General features: G+C 46.9%; 1 protein-coding gene across 8 annotated transcripts in view; it reads right to left on the bottom strand.

The window, feature by feature from the left end:
* agrn (agrin) overlaps positions 1-7807 on the bottom strand; it is a 149905-nt gene extending 142098 nt beyond the window's left edge. For all 8 annotated transcript variants that reach the window (XM_042343623.1, XM_042343625.1, XM_042343624.1 and 5 more), the window contains exon 1: positions 7541-7807. In XM_042343623.1, coding sequence (XP_042199557.1) covers positions 7541-7738 — 198 coding nt within the window. In that variant the 5' untranslated portion in view covers positions 7739-7807. The remainder of the gene's footprint in view (positions 1-7540) is intronic.
* Between the last annotated feature and the right edge of the window lie 16311 nt (positions 7808-24118).

Genomic DNA, 24118 nt, shown 5'->3' with positions numbered 1-24118 from the left:
GTTACTGTTGCTGGCTCGCCACTTAAAGAGCAGAAAGGCTGTTCAGTAGTCAACCCTGTTGTACTAGTTGATTAGATCATGGCACATCTTCCAATCCTATTTCCTCACTTATTCTGCATATCCTTACTTCAAATGTTTGTCATCCCCCACCCCCCACCCCAACCGTCTCAATTGATTCCATCTCTAGTGCATGCCACATTCTCACAGCCTCTGTGCGAAGAAACCTTTTCCAACCTCGTTTCTCACAGGCTTAGCTCAAAGTTTGTGTTTCTTGGGATTCCCTAGTAGAGGCGAGACATCCGTTAATCTTCTAGCTCATCAACTGCCTTCAGTACACAACACCCCTTAAACTCCTCAGCTGTAAGGAATCTAACCCTGCCTCTCACCGTAGCAGACCCCATTCTTCCTAAGTATTCATTTAGTGATTTACTGATGGACACCCTTCAAGGCGAGTTGATTTGTCGACCAAACTGAACACAATAATCCAAACCGAGACTGGTGAGGGAGAATACAATTTTTTTGCTCTTAATTGATATTCAGTAACCTTTGCTACATGTGACTGCATATTGGGTGAAGACAGGATCACAGTGGCCTCTACTCTCCTTCCCTAGCACACATACACACAATCTACCAGCACTGTACTTAGAGCCTAAGCTACACAAAGAGCCTCCCACATGGCCAAGGATACGGGAAGGTTTGCCGCACTCTCCAGGAAGCAAAAATAAGAAAATGCACCAGTGTCAATTGCCCTGAATTCAACTGAATCAGAACAGAAACAGATCCCTCCTCCCCCGCGGTCGGTTGGGGTCACATGTAAACAACAAATCGCACATGAAACGTTTCATCCTCGCAATGAAATGGAGGTGTAGCCTGTGTAATCTCACAGGTCATCAGATCTTTGTAAACACAGGACAGGAAAGCACTATCCATGGGTCCCAGAGTAAACAAGTGCCTTCCAAGCAAATACAGTGCATCTGCCAAATTAGCAGAGACATTTCAGTACAAGGCCTGAACAGGTAAGGGTGGGGGGGAGAAAGTACAATAGTACAATACACTCAGCTGACACCGCTTTCCTGGATCGCTGAGTCATTTGGTACACAACTGAAAATGCCTGTGACAAAGCGTATGTTTATAGCGCACATTGAACCGTCTGAAAGTGCTAACGACTGACAAGCAAAGGACGTTGCTCTAGCAAAACACAGCAACCACCGGAGAACAACAAGGTTTCACCAAACAGGCAGAGATAAAAGTTAATCTGGAGGATAGTTGGCTTGGGGAGGGGGTGGGACTCTTTAAAGCAACGTTCCTCCAATCTGAAGGCCTCTAAGACTTGCAACTCCAAAAATGCAAGCTTTGCTCCCTCTAATCTTTGTGGTTTGATGGGTCAGAACTGCTGAGGACTTGAGAAAATGTGAAAGATCTTCTTCCCACAAAGTAGAGGCCAAATCAAACGCTACCACACAGGAAACTGTGAAATAATCATTCTATTTTGCGGTTCCCCTCCCATAGGTCTGTGTATACCAGCTACCGAGTCACAGAAGGGGGGCTGCGTTCCATTCCTGTTCTGTGTTGCATCAGCTGATCTCACAGAGGCAGCCGAGGGGATCCACGACTGGCTTCAACAAGCAGCATCCATTCTTGGTGGGAGACTCTGCTTCCGAGTTTCCATCCCAAGTTGTCCAGTCACACACACCTGCCGTTTAGACGTGAAAGCTCACAGCTCGGTTCTGAGCTACATAACCAGAGAGAATCCAGGTTTTTGTGGACAAAAGAAGACCATCAGCTGATTTCTCCTGTCTACACTGCCCCGGCCAAGATCCGTTGACTCTGCATTGATCAGGGCTCCCACCAGAGTCATGTCCGGACACTTTGGCTGCCTGGTGACCTGGCGCACTGCAGCTGTCGGCTGGCTGGAGGCTCAATTCGTCTCTCAACAAGCCAAAGATGCTTCTTCTCACTGCCAAGAGTCACTCCCGACTGGTCAAGAGTGCTGAGGCCACCGATAAGAGCTAACTGGCTTCTGATTTCTTCAGTTCCACTTCACAGTGTTCCATCCCGGCTGCCCACTCACACAACATGGGCACGTTGGCAGCAGCCAGACAAGCGAGCAACACAAACACTGGAAAATCTGAAAAAAATGACACCCAGAACAATACGTTGCCGGCCATTCCAAATGAATCCCGTTTTAGCTTCCGGGAGTTTATAAAATACCACGGTCGAAAGAAATAACGCAGCCCAATTCCAACCTTTCTGGGAAAGGAAGATCACTGCTGCAATATCAATCTGAAAGGCTAGTGCAATGTTTGGCATTCCTGGATTGCCTTTACAAGGTGGATCGGAGGCCACCGATGACACATGTATCTATCTATACACACACACACACACACACACCTAGATCGATGGTGTATTGGTAAATATTAAATGCTGATAACGGGATGTGGAGCGTGCTGACCTGCTCGGACCACAACGCAGATCAATTCGGTGACTGTCAGGAATCCCACCTACCTCACCCCCCCCCCCCCCCCCACAATGGTCACTTCTCCCTCCTCCCTCGCTCAGTATGGAGTCAGGAGTCGGTCATTCGGCCCCTCAAGCCTGTTCCGCCATTGTTTAAGATCATGGCTGATCTGCACCACAACTTCAATTGCACGCCCTGGACCCGTATCCCTTGATACAACCCCAGCCACTATTATGCAGCACTCCGAGACACTATCCTGCGTGGAGGGTCCTATATAAATGCAAGTTGTCATTGATTCAATGTTTAGAAATCCTGTGTCACTCCAGGTCACATCTCCCGCAGTTTATATATATATATAATATATATCCTTCAAAGACGTATCGAAATACAGACTAGCACGGTCCAGATTCTATCTGATTTGTCTTCAGGCAGGAGCAATACACCAGATAAAATTAGTCATTCACTTCAATGGCTGTTTATGGGACATTGCTGTGCGCAAAATGGCTGTTACGTTCACCTATAAAATACAGTCACTACATTTTACAATAAATCCTTCTGGCATCCCAAGGAATTGATAAGGTGCCAATGAAATGAGAAGATTGATTAGATTCTAAGTACAACTGATTCATGTCCCTGGGTTGGAGGTGGAATCAACACAACCACAAAATTACAAGTATGAACTAGCTCGAGCTCCTATTCCTGATCCTCTGCCTTTTCAGCGCTTCAGAGAAGTGCAATCGGTGGATGTCAAGTGGACAGAATTAACTGTAAATTGATTGTGAGATGACGACCTCTCTCCCCGCCCGAACACCCTGTTGATACTCACCATCAAGGATTAATCACAAAAACCTTGGGGGCAAAGTAACATGAAGGCTACTCACACCCACAGAGTGTGAGTCACTGCCCTTGGGAGAGGTGGGGAAATAAAAAGGGCGAGCACAAAGCATTTTCCTTAGGGGGCGACTGCACAGAAGGTTAGGAGTTTTCCACTGTGCCTTTGAGCTGCACAGAAGCACGATCGTTTTATCTGCTGGCCCCAATGCCAGTCAGTCAGTGTCATCTTGGCTCAACTGGTTGCACTCTCACCTCTGGGTCAGAAGATTATGATTCAAGCATTACACAGGAACTTGCACACATTCCAGTGCAGCGCTGGGGGGGGGGGAGAGAGAGAGGGAGGGAGGGAGGGAGGTGCTGTCCCTCAGGATGAGATGTTTAAACAAAAATGTTCCATTTCTCTATTCAGATGGACATTAAAGATCCCATAGCACTATTCAAGAAGAGAATGGGAGTTTCACTCAATGTCTTTGGCCAACACGTTAATCATGGCTGTGTGTGCACCTTTGCTTTATGTTGCTGCATTTGCCAGCCCAAAATAGTCACCACCCCAGGTAATCATTTCTGTAAAGTTTTCAGACTTCTGAGGTGGAATGGAATGACAAAAATCCAAGCTCCTTCTTTCTGCCCCCTCCTCCCCGCCACCCCCGACCTTCTCCCTGGAGGTGCTGGCTCACACTGAGATACGTTTCCACTGTTATCTGCACTTCTTGTACACCAAATTGGCCATCCTTCACGTGTAAACAGCGACACACTAAACTAATGGAAGAGGTATGGGTGGAGTGGGAGGAAGCAATTTCACCTATAAAATATACAGTTAATTCACTTTACAGTATAATCTGTAAAGCACTTAGAGATGTCTCAAAGTTGTGATAAGGCGTGATATCAAATGCAAGGATTATTATTATTCTCACAGCTCCAAGTCAGCAAAACAGTTTGCTGTTATCGGAGATAAGGAAATCCAGAGAGAGCAAAAAAATATATAATTTTCCCTCCCCCCAAATATCATTGATTCGTCTCACTTCGGGGCTGTAATTTTTATAACATAGAACAACTATGTCAGATGAAGTTTGTGACCCCAACATACAGGTTAGCACACGTGCAGTCAGTTCCAAGTTGCCACTGGTGCTTTGGATTCTGCCCCAGTAATGTAAACTGGTCAGGAATCCAACACCAACAGCCTCAGGCTACTAGTAGCCTGTAATATAAACAGCCAATTAGTCAACGCAAAACGGCATCAATCCTGGGACTTTCCAGCTCGGAATGGCTTAGTCTCACACTGGGCAATACTATGACCAACACAGTCCTGAGTGCGGGGTGGGGTGGTGGGGTCTTGGGGCGGATAGAAGAAAAAAAATTCAGGGTTTTATCAGAAAGGGAGAGAGGAGTGAGTGTCACTCAAGAGAGAGCAATAGGTGCACCAGTCGGTCAATAATAATAATAATAATAATCCTTGCATTTGATATAGCGCTTTTCACGTCGGGAGGACGTCCCAAAGCGCTTCACAGAACACACTGTAAAGTGAATTGACTGTATATTTGTGGGCGAACGCGGCAGCCAATTGCGCACAGCAATGTCCCACAAACAGTCGTAGATTGAAAATGACCAATTTATTATTGTTTTGGGTTTTTGGAGGGATTATTATTAGGCTCTGTGTGGAGTAAGGAAACTTGCCCAAGGTTTCGCCCTCTGCCTGGAATTGAACTCAGGTCTCTCGCTTGCAAAGCGAGTGCTCTAACCACTGAGCTACAGGACTCCAAGGGAGTCAAGGGAGGGAATGGTATCCACAGAGTCTATGGAGGGTGGGGGCAAAAAGCAGTCATCGAGAAAAGAGAGGGATAAACCACAACCTAGACCTGATCTTTGAATGCTGGTATAGTAGGTAAGTGTACTGTACTGTAAGTGCCACAGTAGAACAAATAAAAGTTTTTGATTTGAATGACCTTCGGTTTAAATCACAGACGACTTTTTAAAAAAAATGGCTAATTCAATTTAAAACCGATCCGAAGGAGTGCCGGAACCCAGGTTCTAACAATGCAATAATAACCCTTGCATTTGATACAGAGCCTCATCAAGTCTCGGAGGCACCTCAAAGCGCTCCACGGGATATGCTGCAAAGCGCATCGACTGGATATTTTGTGGGCGACACACGGCAGCCAATTGAGCGCAGCAGCGTCCCACAAACGGTCACGAACCGAATGGCCAATTGATTTTGAAGGGGGTTATTACCCCCGGAGCGGCCACCCCCGCCAATCGACTGACAACCGGGTTCCCGTTTGCTGCTCGGTAAACCGAGGAGTGCGGACGGAGTAAGGCGACTTTCCCAACATTTTGCCGCGCCCGGGAATCGAGCCCAGGTCCAGTTGCTTGCGAGGCGAGCGCTCTGACCACTGAGCTGCAAGACTTGTAAACTATTTTTCGGTGTTGTTTTAGTTGTTTTAGGTGGGTGGGTGGGTGGGAGGGGGGAGAGGAACCACAAGGTTTTACTGGGGGCACAGCTCACTGGGTTGGGAGGGAGGGAGGGAGGGAGGCAGTGGGTGGGTGGGTGGGTGAGTGCTGTTGCTGATACAGTATTTGATGACTTGTCTTTTCTTTGTGAGAGCTCTCATGCCCTGGAGCCACGTTCACTTCAGCTGCAGCACCGACCTTCCTCCAGGAGTGGTGACTGAGATAGGAATCCCGACTGCACACAACTGATCTGAAAACTCCACCACCACTGGAAGCTTTACCCCCCACCCCCCACCATCACCCCCCAACCCCCATCCTCCCCATCACCCCCTCCCACCCTCCCTATCCCCCCCCACCCTCCACCCCTCACACACACAGAACGTTCCTAAATCCCAACAGAGCTAATTTAGCGCAGATATTAAACCCTACACTTCCGCACAGAATCCCAAGACGTGGTTCAACTGTTGATCACATAAAGCGTTTTTCCCACAATAACATCTGTGTACTTACCTCCACACCCCCACACCCCTCTCCCCCCCCCCTTTCCCCCTCCCCCCCACCCCTCTCCCACACCCCCACACCCCCCCTTTCCCCCCCCCCCACCCCTCTCCCCCTCTCCCCCACCACCCCCACCCCTCTCCCCCCCTTTCCCCCTCTCTTCCCCCTTCCCCCCCCTCTCTCCCTCTCTTCCCCCTTCCCCCCCTTCTCTCCCCCCTCTCCCCCCCTCTCCCCCCTGAAAAAAAGTACTTAAGGCATTTAAAGATCAAAGGTTAAGAAACTTCATGTATTTTGAACAACGCTGTGATTTTTTTTAAAAAGAACCCATATCTGGAGAGACAGTTGTACTCTGAATACTCTGTTGGGGTTTTATGAAATAAAACTAAACCATTTTTCCCCACGTTTTAAATTCAGCGGTACAATAAGTGCTCTCCCCCCACCCCCACCCTCACCCCAACACTAACCCCACCCCAACACTAACCCTCACCCTCACCCTCACCCTCACCCCCACCCCCACCCCCACCCCAACACTAACCCTCACCCCAACACTAACCCCCACCCCAACACTAACCCTCACCCCCACCCTCACCCCAACACTAACCCCCACCCCAACACTAACCCCCACCCTCACCCCCACCCCAACACTAACCCCCACCCCAACACTAACCCCAGTACTAACCCCACCCCAACACTAATCCCCCACCCTCACCCCCACCCCAACACTAACCCCCACCCCAACACTAACCCCAGTACTAACCCCCACCCCACCAACCCCAACACTAACCCCACCCCCACACCCCACCCCCACCCCAACACCAACCCCAACCCCCACCCCAACACTAACCCCCACCCCAACACTAACCCCAACACTAACCCCAACCCCAACACTAACCCCAACACCAACCCCAACACTAACCCCAACCCCAACACTAACCCCCACCTTCACCCCAACACTAACCCCCACCCCAACACTAACCCCCACCCCAACACTAACCCCCACCCCAACACTAACCCCACCCCAACACTAACCCCCACCCCCACCCAACACTAACCCCCCCCCAATCCCACCCCCTCACACACACTCACACTGAAGGCGTTTAAATGAGTTTATTGAGTGCAAGAATTGCAATGCACCATTCCCCCTCTCCCCACTCTCCCCCCCTCCCCCTGCCCCCCCCCCCAGGCTGCCCCCCCGGGGCTGCCCCCCCCAGCCCCCTGCCCCCCCCCCGGGCTGCCCCCCCCCCGCCCCCCCCCCGGCTGCCCCCCCCCCCCCGGGCTGCCCCCCCCCCCCCCCGGGCTGACCTTGCAGGAGTAGGTATCGAGCACCGGATCCAGATTGACGATCTCCTCCACCGTCCCCGTTAAGACCACATTGGCCGCCTGTTCCCGGGACTGCAGCCGCCGCTCCGGACAGACGGAGGAGCAGATGTCGGCGGCGAGAGGCAGCAGCACCAGGACATGGAGGAGGGAGGTCCGACCGCTTCCCCTCTGTGGGTCCATTGTCACCGAAGTGCAGAGGGAAAGGCACAGGAAAAAGTGTGCACCTAAAGGAGGAGGAGAGGGGGGGAGTGAGGAGGGGGGGAGTGAGGAGGGGGGGAGTGAGGAGGGGGGGAGTGAGGAGGGGGGGAGTGAGGAGGGGGGAGTGAGGAGGGGGGGGGGGGGGAGTGAGGAGGGGGGGAGTGAGGAGGGGGGGAGTGAGGAGGGGGGGAGTGAGGAGGGGGGGGGAGTGAGGAGGGGGGGAGTGAGGAGGGGGGAGTGAGGAGGGGGGGAGTGAGGAGGGGGGAGTGAGGAGGGGGGGGAGTGAGGAGGGGGGAGTGAGGAGGGGGGGGAGTGAGGAGGGGGGAGTGAGGAGGGGGGAGTGAGGAGGGGGGGAGTGAGGAGGGGGGAGTGAGGAGGGGGGGAGTGAGGAGGGGGAGTGAGGAGGGGGGGAGATGCCAACCACAGGACCAACTGTACTCTAAAAGTCCTGACTACATCAGATGCTCTCTCTCTCTCTCTCTCTCTCTCACTCACTCACTCACTCTCTCTGTCCCTTTCCAATGGACTGTGTGGCTTTCTACAACATCTGTGGAGCTACTTTGTTAGAAACACAGAGGAACAGAAGGGGGGAGAGAGAGAGAGAGGGAGAGAGGGAGAGAGAGAGAGAGAGGGGGTGAGAGAGGGGGTGAGGGAGGGGGTGATCCTGCCCTGGAGCTGAGCTGAGCTGAGCTGTGCTGAGCTGTGCTGTGTTGGGGAGAAACCTCAGCCCAAATGCACAAAGCTGAGCTGCTCAGTCGCTCTCTCCTTCGTCTGAGAGATTTGCATAATCAAATGGCAGAATACTGATAAGTCTCTCCAGTGTGTGTGTGTGTGTGTCTGTCTCTCCTTTCCTTCTCTTCCCCATCGCATGGACACGGTTTTAAAACGCCACCCCCCGGAAATGCAGCTAAAAAAAAACCCCTCCAATGTTAATCAATAATCGCAGACGGACGTGATCAGATCAGCCTTTTTTTTCTCTCTCTCTCTCTCTCACTCTCTCACTCACTCTCTCTCAGAGACTCCCAGTGTCTACTGTTACTGTTACTGTACTGTACTGTGTATGTGTGTGTGTGTGGAGGGAACAGGTTGAAATGGAGCTTCCTTCACCCACCACCTCTTTTATGGCTTTGCTGTTAGTTCATCTTCATTTCATCCCCCCCCCACCCCACCCCCCCCACACCGGGCCATTTAAGGTTAACAAGAACCACAACAACTTGCACCTCCGCCTGGGGTAGCGTCTCAGGTTGTTTTAACAGTGGCGGAGACTGATTCCAAGCCGCGGCGGGGGCGGGTGGGGGGGGGGGGGGGCGGTGGTGGGTAGGAGGTGACTTCGAGCACAGTCGAAAAGGAAGGTTTTCAGATGGGGACTTGAAAAAGGGGAGCGAGGGGGCGAGGCGGAGGCATTGCGGGAGAGTGTTCCAGAGCTTCGGGGCGTAGTGGCTGAAAGCGTGACCTCCAGTGGTGGGTGATCCTGGCATTTGATACGGCGCCTTATCACGTCTCTGAGACGTCTCGAAGCGCTTCACAAGATGCACTGTGAAGTGAATTGACTGTATATTTTGCGGGTGAAGTGGATGGAAGAAGGGAGAGGACAGTCTTGCTTGCACAAGGGGCAATGAATCCAGGCATTTCTTTCACCAAAAGTCAATCCTTACCCCCACACTGATACAGGCAAGTCACTGTGATAGTCTTTGCACACAGAAAGAGAGCTTCATTCTCATCACCTCTATCTATTCTGTTGGTGAGCGTTGGAATCCTACACAGTCCTTTCATTTGATTTTCAATCATAAGATTGTAATTGGGTATTCACCTTGGAGTCCAGGTAACTGTCTGCTCATTCTTCAGGACACTAGCAATCCCTCAGATCAATGAATTGGTTCCTTGGGGCTTTCAGGTGTGTCTATCAGAAGTATTCCAGTTATGTTCGAGAAACTCCTACACAGGATGACAAAGCCAAAGATATTAGGAAGCAATCAACATGTTAAACCATGAACTGAGTACTAACTGAACACAAAGAGGCAGCGAATGGGTCACTGTTAAATTAATTGTGAAAGGCGGGATATGAGATGCTAAGGGGAGAAAGCTGCTGTTTCTCACCATCTGAACCCAAGATTAGATGGTTTCCTCCTAAAATGGTTCTTTTATCCATTTTTTTAAATCCATTGTTTGTGGATTCAGGAATGTCATTAAAAAAAATAACATTTGATAACAGTGCCTTATCACTTGTGAGAAGCATTTAAAAAGAATGTTTCACGCAAGTGCAGTCACTGCCATTTTTTGGGAGTTTACTCAGACATGTGACTCGCTGCTGGCTATGGAAGGCAGGAATTTGACTGTGACGGGGTCTCACTGAAATTTTGTGACATCAACCCAGCAAAATTATAGGAATTAAAGCCATGTCCTGGAGTTTCAGCCCACACTATGAGCTCAAGTCCCATATTAGACTTGAACCCAGAACCCCCAGTGACAAGAGAGCGACTGGCAAACCTTACTGATGCCCCAGCGAAGGTTTGAGGAGAGGAATTGAGAAACCCAGAAAGAAAAACAAAACAAGTGTGGTCTCCGAGGGAAGCACACAGTGTGTTAATGCTCAGCGTCAGTGGACCATCAAGGAGAAGGATGTTTTTTTTCTCCAACACTGAGTTGTGTCTCAGGCCAATTAGTGCTATCACAGAGCTGTGGACAGCGGAAACTAGGAAATACCACGCAAGAAAATCATAGAATCTTACAGCACAAAAGGAAGCCATTCGGCCATCGTGCCTGTGCCGGCTTTTTGAAAGAGCTGCCCAATCAGTCCCACTGCCCACCCCCCACCTCTCTTTCCCTATAGCCTTGCAAACTTTCCCTTTTCAAGTCTATATCCAATTCCCTTTTGAAAGAGGAAACATTTTCAACCACAATGTCACACTATTAGGATCTTCCCGAGGCAGCTAACGGAGGCTCAGAAGCAGATCTTCCCATTCAACTTCAGATTGATGGATAAATTCTGGTGCAAACTCATGTCTCCTCAAGCCCTCCCTCTAATGCTTGTGCTGAGGATCAACAACCTCAGCCGTGATGAGCAGATCCTTACAGGGATCAGTCTGCGGCTGAAGATCTTTCCAACCACAAAACAAATTTGATAGCTGATATTAGCTTATGATTCTTTTGATTCAAAGGGCTTGGGTGGTGGTGGGGGGGGAACGTGGGGGTGTGGGAGGGGGGGTGGGGGGGGGGGGGTGGCGGGTGGAAGAACAAAGGGTGTGAGACTAAACACATAAGCTCTTTCAGGAGCTGAGACGTTCTGATACTAAAGTTACCCCATGAGCAACTCCAATTCAATTCATTCCCGCTGGCAGCAGGAGAAAATTTTAAAGCAGCCTTGAGCACAGCTCATGAATCAAGATCAGTCAATAGATCGCACTGTATCCCCAAAAGCCATCTGGAGCACTCACTATTATTAAGGAAATGGGTTTAGCAGGCATTTTGGAGATGATCCAGCCTCAAGCCTCATGAATACTGGGCTCAGGATCTCGTTCTGACTCACAAACTAGATTTTCATTTAACAAGAACTCTCTGGCAATGTGATGGATGGGAAGACTTGGGTTATCTGCTCAGTGGACGGTGAGCCCCGGCCAATGGGGTATGATCATAAAGAGGGGCTGATAGAGATGAAAGCCAAGGTTCATCGATGATTTCCTGGAAGATAAAGTTTCCGAAACCTTTTGGAAAAGAACCTTACATTTTCACAGTGCCTCATACAATTAAAGTCTCAAGTGTTTTACGGTCTTTGTCAAGTGTAGTGACTGTTTTATTGGCCAGACATAGTAGCCATTTTGTGCACAGGGCTGTTGAGACCAGCTTGTGGCACCCTGTAAAATCACACCAACAGAGGCACCCAAAAATAATAATAATACTTATATTTGATATAGCAACTTATCAAATCGTTGATACATCAGAAAGCACTTCACATAATGTTGTAAAAATGAATTGGCTGTATATTTTGTGGGCGAAATGCAGCAGCCAATTGCGCACAGCAGTGTCCCACAGACAGTCGTGGATTGAGTGACCAATTTTTTTTAAGGGATTATCACTTCCAGAAAAGTGATCCGTCAAATCCACTAATAATTTACGGGTTCTTACTTATTGGTAGGTAAACAGAAGCATGTGTGTGGAGTAAGGAAACTCGCCTAAGGTTTCGCCCTGCCCGGGAATTGAACATGGGTCCTCTCGCTCATGAAAATATTTAATAAAACTTGTTAAGAATTTTCAGGACAGCGTAAAGATTGGATACCAAACAACCCCATTAGAGGGATCCACCAATCATCCTTACTGTGTCAGTTCAGATGCAGTATTAAGACAAACCTCAGTGATTAAAATTCTTCTTGATTTCCAGCAGTTTTAATTCTGCCTCAAGCAACTGAAGGGCAAGATGATGTTTTGTAATTTCATGGATCTCAGCCAAAAGAAACAGTGCCAGGAAACGGATGTGTTAAAGGGGGAAAACACCATTTATAGACTGGGTCCATTTTTCTTAGGATAACAAGCCTATCAATCATTTCTTTCCATTTCCTACGGCTGTGAAATTTTTCCAGAGTTAACAATGTCTGAATTATTTCGGGCGGGAGATGAGTTTGACCGGAACCGATCTGGGTGAAATGTCTGAACCTCAAAAGGTTATCCTCACCAGCTACTCAAGCCGTGGGAGTCACAATCCCCCAATACAGCAACTCAGCACAGCCAACAATGGTCTATCTACACGTTCAAAACTCCTCTTTGGATGTTGCACAGAATGGCTGTCAAGTACTTTGAGCCATTTCAAGGCGCTAAAGAAATTGTAAGTCCTCATTTACTAACTGTGTATGTATGTGGAAACACTCTGCTCTCTACAGTTGTGTAGCCTTATGACACCTATCATCTGATCTCAGTATTAAGATACACTCTGGATTAGCAGTGGGTTTATCCAGCGAGTAATTGAGCCGTGCAGACTTGGTAGGTCCCACCCTCCCTCAGACTAAGTTGAATGAGATAACCAGCACTTACACAACAGAATCACAGCATTTTACAGCCAGTAAGGCAGCCATTTTGCCCTTCAAACCTGCCTTAGCTTTCTGAAAAAACAAATAATAACAGTAATAATGCTTGCATTTGATATGGCAGCCCTAACTTCAAAACATCAGGGCAAAGTGGCTGAAAGTGCGGATACCAATGGTGGAACGAAGGTCACAAGAGACAAGCAGGAGGCTGGAGCCAGTCGAGCGAATGCCATGCTCATTAACAACTTAGAAAATCATTTGGCAGAGTACTCAGTAGCAAATAAAATGGGCAAAGAGCAAAAATGATCTTGGTCTGCTGCTTTGGCATGTTCTTAAGGGAGTACTACTGGGTACTACTGTAAATATAGATGCTGAACTTGAATCAAACCATTCCAGAGACAAATAACTGCACAAACCACTCTCACAGGCTATGAAGAACTTTAATTCCAGATTTGGTGGTCTGTTTGGCTAAGTTTCAAATGTTGAAACATGCGTTGAATGTCATTCTAAGTTGTTAATGAGCATGGCATCCATGAACAGGTTGTAAACAAGTCTTGTGACTTAATCAGATTCTGCTGGAGACTGCATTACACCAAAGAAACAAAAACAGATGTTGTAGAAAATGGGAAATAATCGCGTGGCTTTAGCAGAGGGGCACTGCTATAAGAGCAAACATGCATTTGTGGAGTCCTGTAGCGTATTGATGAGAGCACTCGCCTCACAAGCGAGAGAACCCGGGATCGACTAACAACCCGCTTCCCACCGACTGCTCAATAAACAGAGGCATGTGTAGTAAGGAAAGGTTTAGCCCTGACGGGGTTCTCTCGCTTGAAAAGCGATTGCTCTGACTGAGATGCTGCAGGACTCCACAGCATCACTGATGTGCTGTATCTGGGAGAGTCGCTGTATGTATATACTGTACGAGCAGGCAAACACTTTGATGTCCTGACTTAAAAAGTGCTATAAAAAGGTAAATTGTTATGTCTCTATTTTATTACAAGCCTGCGCACTATTACACATCTCATATAATAGGGTTCGGCTTGTGGTCAACCACATGTTACGCTTTCTGTGGGCACCTTTATAAAACAAACCCATTCTCCCAGAGGATCGCAGGAAAAGCAAAACCTTTGGTCCAGTTTCTGAGGTTTTACTTTTCCCGCTTCCGGAGTTCAGGAAATGAGAATGTTTTCATTGCAACATGCGGCATAATAATAATAATAATAACCACAATAATAATGATAATCCTTGCATTTGATATAGCGCCTTATCACGTCTTTGTGACGTCTCAAAGTGCTTCCATATACTGTAAAGTAAATATTTTGTGGCACAGGAAAAGCAAACAAGTGCAAGGCTGTTATCGTCCTCTTTGCTCTCTGCACTGCCTCTGGAGCCCGGGCCCTTATGTCACAGCAACAAGAACATTTTTAGTGACCTTTTTCCCTAACCCAGGATGGTTATTTAGGTAACTGGCTGACTGGAAAAAAGGATAGCAACAAACATTCTGTGCGTGTATAGAGTTTAAAGCATGGCTTCTGGCCATACAGTCCGCTGATTACATTTAGTATTTTTCCACAGGAACAGAGGAGATTGAGATTGAGAGTGTCCGATAGAGGCTTTCCAAATTCTGAATGGGCACGACAGGGTAAACGGGGGAAAAAAACATTTCCTTTAGTTAGGGGGAAGTCAGTGACAAGAGCGCATAGTCTTAGGACTGTCAGTAGATTGAAGAAGCAGGAGAGAATATGGGAAGAATTTCTTCATTTGGAAGATTGTTATGCCAACAGTCCTCCAAATTAATTGGTCATCCAGCATCTCATGACTATGTGTGTGGCATGGTGTTGTGTGCAATAGAACTGCCATATTCTGCTAGAAATAGTCACTACACTTGACTACAATTGCTGTGAACCTTCGAGACGTTTCGATGTTGTTGTTCTTCACCCACCGTGATCTAACCCATCACTCTCACTGCTCAGCCGGTTTCCAGCAGAAAGATCACAACAATTGAATTTAGATAATTATGACATTTGGATATAAATAATGAAACAGTGGAAACGCCTCAAGGTCCATCTTGGTTTACGACACGCCTGAGCACTTATACCCTATGGCCTAAAGACCTCAAAACAAGAGCAAAGCAACAAATAGAGTTAAGCATCTGTCACGATATCAGCTGTTACTAATTTGATGGTTCTTTTAGAAATGTTTCAGCAATGTACCCAATGCCAACTGAGAAGGTAAAGGGCGACCTGATAGAGGGCTTCAAAATGAAGGGTGTAATGATAAGGTAAAGATCATCTCCACTGGTCAGAGTGTCAGTAACAAGAGGGGCACAAATTCAATCACCAAAGGAATCAATAATAATCCTTGCATTTGAGATAGCGCCTGACCAAATGTTCGAGACGTCTCAAAGCGCTTCGCAGAATACACTGTAAAGTGAATTGACTAGATATTTTGTGGGCGAAACACGGCAATTAAAGGGAAAAGCATTGCTAGAATGTGCCATTCTCTGGCAAAAGATACAAGTAGGGTCCGTGAAGCCTTTTAAAAGGAATTTGATGTACAGTATTTGAAAAATAATATTAAAGTGTATATGAAGCAAATAGGAGAGTGAGGTTGGATTAGATAGACTCAGTTAGAGAAAAAGCACAGTACAGACTAGATGGGTCAAATGGCTGTTGTATCTCTGTTGTAAGATTCATGGCTAAAAAAAGAATTAAGAGTGACAATGTCACAGGGAACACACCCAACATTAAGGAATGCATCAAGTCAAGGAAACAGCTATTGGAACCCAACATGTTAGTCCGTTAGTAATTGTCCATGTGCCCATTGGCAATGAGGAACAAGAATCTGTAATGAAAACACACCCAAGTTATGTCAACTAAACACCTGCAGATTTCGTACTGTACAAACAAAATGATTGAACGCTCAAGAATCCTAGCAATGTTGGCACTTTTAGATATGTATGCAGTGATACAGGATGGGGAGGGGGGTGGGGGGTAGAGGAAGATACACATCAATGTAAAACACTGCCCACTTTTTGAGTACAAACGTGAAAGTAGCTACTTGTAAATAACTTTTCGATGGCAATCAAGGAGAAGGTTAAGAGAGGAATGTGATAGACATCTTCAAAACCTTGAAAGCTTTTGAGAAAATAAATAGTGAAAGATTACAACAACTTGCATTTATATAACGCCCTTCACGCAGGTATAGTGTCCTTGCCAGCACTTGCCAGCTGCAGAGTCTGACCCCGAGCCAGGGGGAGAGGGAAAGCGGAGGTGACCACAAGCACGATCAAAAAGGAAGGTCTTTAGGCGGGATTTGAAAATGGGCAGGGGAGGGCGGTTATTCCTGCTACTTGCTAAATTGGTAATAAAATAGACATGAACCCAAGTTTGTTAGCAGTACAGGCTCCCTAGGGAGACAGAGGAAGCAGAAAATGTTCTTTGTTTCAAGAACAAATTAGATAGATATTGCTAGAAAATAATGTCTGGGCATACAGTATATAGTTTGGGACACGACATGTTAAGCGACTGCCAGGATGGTGGCATTATCAAGTTCCAATGTGAAAGCAGCATCAGTTATTGCTCAGATCGACTAAAGAGATCAACAACAAGCAGGTCTGTGTGGTGCAAATCAAGCCGTGCTGATTTTATCAACCGCCCTGTCTCCGACATGAGATAAGTTGTTAGCTTCTTGACAAGGTCAGATTTTGCTCCATTTACTTTCAAAGTTAAGCTTATCATGCCGTCTGTCAGGTAAGGAATGTGATAAGTGACATTTATTGGCTACCTTATAAATGTGCTGGATCTCAACACAGAGAGCCCCAGTGTTACTATCATAGCGGTCAGCCATTCAGATAAGAGTCCAGGTTCCAGCCTTGGTTTAGCTGATCCCAACAGAGGCACCACTGGCCAGGTAGGCTACAATTCACCTCTGTTTGTTAGTGAGCGTTAAATCAACAGAGATTCCCACTCTTGACCATTATCCAGTGCCACTGAACTGTTCCTTTAACAAGTGCAATTTATGAAAAATAGTGTGGGTCCTAAAGCAGGCTGACACCACTCTCCTCCCCCTGTCCCCACATAGCCTGGCTGCTAAGAGAATAACTATTACAGAAATAATTGGGTTCACCATATTTCCATTGACAAACAGCGCCTTAATCCTGATTTATTCATAAATTGTCAACTCTGTATGATACAGAGGTAAGATATGAATACGTTTGTGATGCTCAAAGAATTTTACATTCAGCCCGTCATGCCCATACTGGCTCTCTGAAAGAGCCAACTATTTAGTCCCACTCCTTTAAATGTTTTCCTACTGTGTTTGGTAGAATGTTCTGTGTGCTAGTAACCCTCTGGGTGTAACAAAGATGGCACAACCTGGTACCATTAACAACAGCAACAAGATTACATCTGTAAGGCGCCTTTCACATCGAGAGGACGTCCCAAGGTGCTGGACAGTGTACAGCATTTCAGACCCGAGCTGGGGTCAGGGGGGAGAAAGGAGGGGAAGGGGGGTGACCAATGGCATGGTCGAAGAGAAGGGTTTTGAGACTGGACTTGAAGGAGGCTAAGGAGGGAGCGAGGCAGAGTGATTGGGTGGTGGAATTCCAGAGGTTGGGGGCAGAGTGGCTGAAGGCTCTCCCGCCCCTAGTGGGGAGGGTGGGTCGGGGGACGTGGAGCAGGCCAGAACCGGCTGAGCGGAGGGAGCGGGCGGGTTGGTAGGGGGTTAGGAGGTCACAGAGGTATGGTGGGGGCGAGACCATTGAGGGCTTTGTAGGTGAGGACCAGGATTTTGAACTGGATCCTCTGAAGGATAGGGAGCCAATGGAGTCGGGTGAGAATGGGGGAGATGGGGTCACGGAGTTTGGTGCTGCAGAGTTCTGGATTATCTGCAGCCTGTGGAGGGAGGAGTTGGGAAGGCCGACAAGCAGGACGTTTGCATAGTGGAGCCTGGAGGTGATGAAGGCATGAACAAGAGTTTCAGCGGCCTGAGGGGTGAGGTAGTGGTGGAGTCGGGCCCTGTTACGGAGGTGAGGGAAGGCAGAGTGGGTCATGGCTTGGATGTGGGGAAGAAAAGACAGTTGAGGGTCGAACAAGACACCCAGGTTCCTGACTGGCTGGTGTGTTGAAGTGTGCAACCGTGGAGGTTGATGCTGCCAGAGCCTGAGGTGCAGAGGCGCTGGCGCGAGCCAATCAGGAGGGCCTCATTACTTATTGGCACATCTTCAGCATCAGCCTGAACAGGAGGTCTGGTCCTAGGTTTAAGTGCGTTGTTCAAAGTGTAGCACCTTCAACAATGGAGCCCCTCACCACCAACTGGAGTGTCAGCTTCAACCACCAAAGTGCCAACCTGAGGCATGAACCCACAAACACCCGGACCCAGAGGCAAGAGTGCTGCCAACAGAGCCAGACTGACAGTGCACGGTCAGTGCAATTTCCTCTTAAGTGGGGTAGCCTGCACTCACAGGTCACTTTGCTGAAATGAAATGTTATTTGTCGATCCCTTGTGCAGAGCTGTTGCCATTAATCCTTCTGTTTTTAAAAACGATAATATATCATGCTGTTATAGCAAGATTAAAATTCAAGAGAAGCCACGGAGGCAATATAATATCTCAATAGCATTAAGAATAAGATTTCTTTTTCATCATTTAGATTACGGCGCATTGAGCAAATGCCAGCAAGCAGTTTAAGTGCAGATCGAGGGAACAGTAAGATTCTGGGAAGGGATCGATATGTTAATTAATGCACATCAATTAGGTGACTGCGGAAGAGGCAGCCATTAGCCACCCCTGCCTCGGGTCGTTAATCAGAATGCGTCTCAATCCTATGATCCATTCTAAGATGAACAAAATGTTTTTCTCATTGCGACAGCCAAGGATGGAATGCTAATTTATCTTCTAAAAGTGCCCTAATTACTAAAGGGCTGAGCAGCCAGAGCCATCCTGGCACAATGTTGTGGTGGTTCTCCACACCCACCCCTCCCATTTTGACTCTGCAATGCAGGATCGACCATTCCCCAGGACCCAGAAGCCGTCCTTTATGACATTAATTTAATTTAATCCTTGCATTTGATATAGCGCTTTTCACGTCGGGGGGACGTCCCAAAGCGCTTCACAGAACGCACTGTAAAATGAATTGACTGTATATTTGTGGGCGAACGCGGCAGCCAATTGCGCACAGCAATGTCCCACAAGCAGTCGTGGATTGAAAATGACCAATTTATTATTGTTTTTGGTTTTGGAGGGATTATTATTAGGCTCTGTGTGGAGTAAGGAAACTTGCCCAAGGTTTCGCCCTCTGCCTGGAATTGAACTCAGGTCTCTCACTTGCAAAGCGAGTGCTCTAACCACTGAGCTACAGGACTCCACAAGGACATGTTTTGGGCTGGACACTCCCTGCTCCAACTTTGTTTTTTCCGTCGGGTTTTTAATCACTTTGTCCCCGCTCTGTGGGACTGAATCCCTGAATCCCTCGGCCACACACCCTTCCTGCTCTATGTACCACCCTGCTCAGTCTCCCACTCAACCTCTGAAGCCCTTTTCAGACATTTTCCTACACGGGTTATACCCTATAACTGCAAGTTTGGCATTACCATACAAATATAATATCTAAACTTTTGCTCCTTTTGGTGAGGTTTGGTTGAACTCATAGCGAGAGAGACAGAGAGCATTCAGCCCATTCTGTCGTGTTGCCATTTGCTCCTCGAAGATTCTCCCTTTCTCCACCAACCCCCACCCCGGCCTCCCTGACTCTACAAGAGCTGAGGCAAAGGATAGACAGGCAAGCGTGAGAGATGGAGTTATCAGTGCTGAGCTCTAGGCAGGTCAGGAGCAGGTTTGAGTGCCCTGCAATGCAGAGACTCTGTGCTGAGCACAGGTTTGGGTGGAGGCGAACCATATTAAGCCTTTCTGTACTATTGCAGCCTCAATGAAGTTATGAAAATAACTGAAATTCCTAATGCGTTAAATAGGTGCACCGAGGATCAAAAGTTCATAACTATTTCAAATATTTAATGGTTACTAAGGACAACCAGGCCCCATGCCAGGAATCACTGTCTTGGACACATCACGCGCTGACCAGGTTGATGCTGATGAACTGACTAAGCTGGCCAGCTTCAGCTTAATGCCCTCAGTTAACGAAATTCCTTAGTTGTAGCCTTCAGACCATTGCCCCAAAATTCAAGATTGCGCAGAATTCGAGAATAAATCACAGATCTCAGATAAAGAGGCTTCCAAACTAAGACTGAAAATTAATTATTTTCCCAAATTCTGCACAATCTTATACTTTAAAAGCCACACATCACATTAAAACAACTCAAAAGCATTTCATGATAATCACTGTCGAGTTAGCAATTGTTTTGGTAGGCACAGAACAAAGTTCCCAGAAACAGCCTTGGTAAGACTGACCAATTTATATGGAGAATTATTGGGCAGGAAACCTTTCTCTTCTCAGTGTCATTGAGGACCTCAGTTTAATGACTCGTCAAAAAAGGACGGCACATCCAACAATGTAGTGCTCCCTTGAATACCGAATTGGAGTGTCAGCCTAGCCTGTGATCGTATGGTGTCAGCCTGTCTCAGTTGGTAGCGCTCACCACTGAGTCAGAAGGATAGGGGTTCAAGCCATCTGTCGGAAACTTTGAGTGTAGTCCAGACTGATACACCAACTGCACAGTCAGAGATACTGTCCTTTAGATAAGACAGTTAAACCAAGGTTCTCTCTGCCTGTTCAGGTGGCATTAAATATTCCACAGGATTAAATACGTCAGTGTGACATAAGGCACTGTATCAAATGCAAGTATTAATACCGTTACCAACATGGAGTTTAAACCCACAACCTTCTGACATGGAGTAACAAAGCTCAGACACGATGGAATGAATGGCCTTCTCCTGTGCGGTAAATTTCTAGGGGGTGTTGCATAACGATAGAAGGGCGTGTGGCGTAATTCTCCTCCCCCTCACCCCCAACCCCACCAGGCTCTCAGCTCTCCGTACCTGTGAGCGCACAAGAGACATTGAGCACGGAATCCAAAGATGGTTGGCGTTTTCGGGAGTGGGTGGCAAGGGAGAAATTAAGATGTTTAAGATGTTTCCTTTCATCTGTGTTTTTCTCCACAGTAGCTCATATTCCACTGTGATTTAATTCTTAGACGTTGACAGGACTTTTTTTATTTGATACATTTGGTGATAAAGCATCAAGGTGCCTGCCAGAGGCAAGCGTTACAAGGAGAGAGGAGTCACTGAACAGAAGCTGGTGGTGGCTGAGAGCACAGAGCGTGCGGTCCAGTGCCAAGGCACAAGCCCAGAATCATACACACTCCAACATCTCTGCTTCAGCAGGTGATCATTCACTCACTCTGCCTTTGAAGCTGCTTCACGATATAGATAGAAAAAAGAACCATAGAATTTTACAACACAGAAGGGAGGCCATTCGGCCCATCGCGTCTGTGCTGGCTCTTTGAAAAGAGCTTTTCCAAATCAATCCCATTCCCCCCGCGCTCTCTCCATGGCACTGCAAACTTGTTCTCCCCAAATAATTTTCTAGCAAGAGACCAGCACTTTTACAGATCCTTATGAAGTCTTACATTAAAGTAGTTACTGTCAAATGTCCAAATACTGTTGGCCATTTTGAACACAAGGCGGTCCCAAATAGCCATAATAATAATCCTTACATTTGATATAGCGCCTTATCATGTCTTCGAGATGTCTCAAAGCGCTTCATAGGATACACTGTAAAGTGGATTGACTGTATATTTTGAGCACTGAGCTCTGAATTTCTCAAGATGACGAAGTGAACCTGTTTATTTATTCAGCAGTCACTTGGGATTAAATATCTCTGCAGAATTTCAAAACCCAGTCACATAGTAGAACCAGGTGATGCTTTGTCAGGAGATTAATGGCTGTATTTTTCACCTTTTCAAATAATAAGCTGTTGTTTTTCATCTACATGGGTCAGTTTAATGCCTCGTTATTCATTAAGGTGCAGAATTGTAAATGTCATGCTGAAGCCAGGTCCTGGGGGGTGGTGGGGGGGGGGTGGGGTGCCTCTGTCAGAAATGAAAGGTGAGTTTATTCCCGGGTTTTGTGCAGTGCTACGGTGCAGAGAAACAATCGGCCCAATGGCCTCTTCCGTGCAGAAGGGGCCATTTTTATAAGTACCAAATTAGAGTGACACCTCCCAAAGCACTTTATAGTAATTATTGTCAGGTGTAATCACTGTTTTCTGTGGGCAAAAATGGCAGCCAGTTTGTGCATAAGGTGCCAGACCCAGCCGTGAAGTGATAGTTGGCCAGGACATTGAGAGAGACACTGTTCTCTTTTTGAATAGTTGAGGGATCTTTAATGTCCACTGAAAGAGCAGAGACACAACATCGGTTTAACGTCTCATCTGAAGGGGCTGCGCATCCAACAGTGAAGAGCTCAATGTGGGGTTTGAACCCACAACCTTCTGACCCAGGGGCAAGTGTGCTACCAACCGAGCCAGGATTGACACAGTTGGGTGGTGTAGATACGTAATTTATTTGAAGAGGAAAGAAGATAAGGTTAACTTTTAACTGGAAAGAAGCATTAGCCTTTGATGGGTAAAATCCTATCTGTTATCCTTAGTTTGAGCAAAAGCTATCAATGAAAAGCATCTATCAGGTTGTGTCTCCTGTTATATTCTGTGACCTGCAAAGAAGTGAATAGCTGGACCTTGAAGCAATTTTTTGTGCAAAACACAACTATCACATACTTACCTCCTCAAAGAGATCATCAATCAACCAACCGAAGGCAACATGAAGGTTCCGGGAGAGGCTGAGACAAGTCACTGCCGTGAACATTTTAACAGTTCTCAGGTTTAGCCAGCACCGACAACACGAGAGTCTACAATGGGCCGTCCCGAGGAATGTCGATTGGTATCGGAGTTTGTTTTATCTGCTAATAACACAGAATCATAGAAATGGCAGTTCAAGAAAAGGCCATCCAGCCCATTAAGCTGGGTTAATTGCATTCATTTGAACTATCATCCGCAATTTCTAGATCATTCCCTTATCCTCTTTATAGTTTCTTTTCAAAGACTTATACAATTTCCTTTTAATGTGTATCATCTAAGCCTCAATAGCAATGAAAATAACCGTCCTTACATTTCATGTGGCATCTTTCATGGTGGGAGGACGTCTCAAAGCACTTTGTGGGATTTATTGTGAAATGTAGTGACTGCATCTTTGTGAGTGAATACAGCAACCAATTTACATACAGGATCTCCCCACAAACACTGAACAAGTGACGGAGCCTTGATTTAATGTTTCATTCAAAGGACGGCACCTTTTGAGATATACCCCCAGCACTGTATTGTAGTTTCAGCCTGGACTATGAATTCAAAGTCTGACCTTGAAGAGGACTGTAAGCGACTCCAGGAAGACATACCCAGACTAGTGGATTGAGTATCTGTGAATGTGCATGAGTGAGTATGTACAGCAAAGTCCTGTCCATGCCCTCTGCTCTTCCAATCCTAGTCTCCTGCTAATTCCTCACCTCTTCCATTGGTGGCCAAGCCTACAGCAACAATTGCTCCCCTGCTCTCTGCGACTCTTCCCGAAACATCATCATCTTCAAACCTTGTCTTCAGGTTAGACATATTGCTGTGCCTTTGATCAAGATCCTCAAACTGATCTTCCTCTCCCTGATCAGTCAGTAATCCCCATTATTTTGCTGTGAGATGTTAATTCAACATGAAAGATGTTCCATAAGCGCAAGTTGATGCTGAAGAAAAAGGTAAATATAAATGTGTTTTCCTCTAACTACCTCCAGCAACGTGCTGCGCAAGTGATAATCCCACAATCCCGCCTTTATCCTCATTTAGCAGTCGAAATGCAATATACTCCTTCCCTTTCTACCACACACACACAGACACACACAAGGCTATTGTTAAAGGCAGAGCCCAGTGTGAAATTGAGCTCAGCTTCTATACCTGAAAGGTGCTGAGTTACATGGGTGTGCCCAGGAATTTTAAAATATCCCTGCAAAAAATCTAGACATGTGGCTAAGTGTGAGCAGGGCTGAGTGCAAATGGGACCTAGGGCTAACTTTGAGAGGGACTGACAACCGTCCTACTCAGTCCTTAATAACCCTGCAAGCCACAGTCCTAAGAGGTTGAGTGGTCCCAGATGACAATCATCATACTTGCATCTGATATCGCTCCTTATCACGTCGTCGAGACGTCTCAAAGTGCTACCAAATAACAAAAATAAGAGTTAAAATAGAACGTTTTACTTTGCAGATCCTACAAAAGCATTTATTAGAACTGTTTCTGCGTCAGAGGATTAGGTGATGATTCTCATTGCGCAGAGAAATATTAGATTAGTATTT

Source organism: Callorhinchus milii, unplaced genomic scaffold (assembly GCF_018977255.1).
Source record: "Callorhinchus milii isolate IMCB2004 unplaced genomic scaffold, IMCB_Cmil_1.0 Scaffold24, whole genome shotgun sequence".
In the NCBI taxonomy this organism is placed as follows: Eukaryota; Metazoa; Chordata; class Chondrichthyes; order Chimaeriformes; family Callorhinchidae; genus Callorhinchus; species Callorhinchus milii.
Note: the sequence above shows the minus strand (reverse complement) of the source record. Positions and strands in the feature narration are given on the sequence as shown.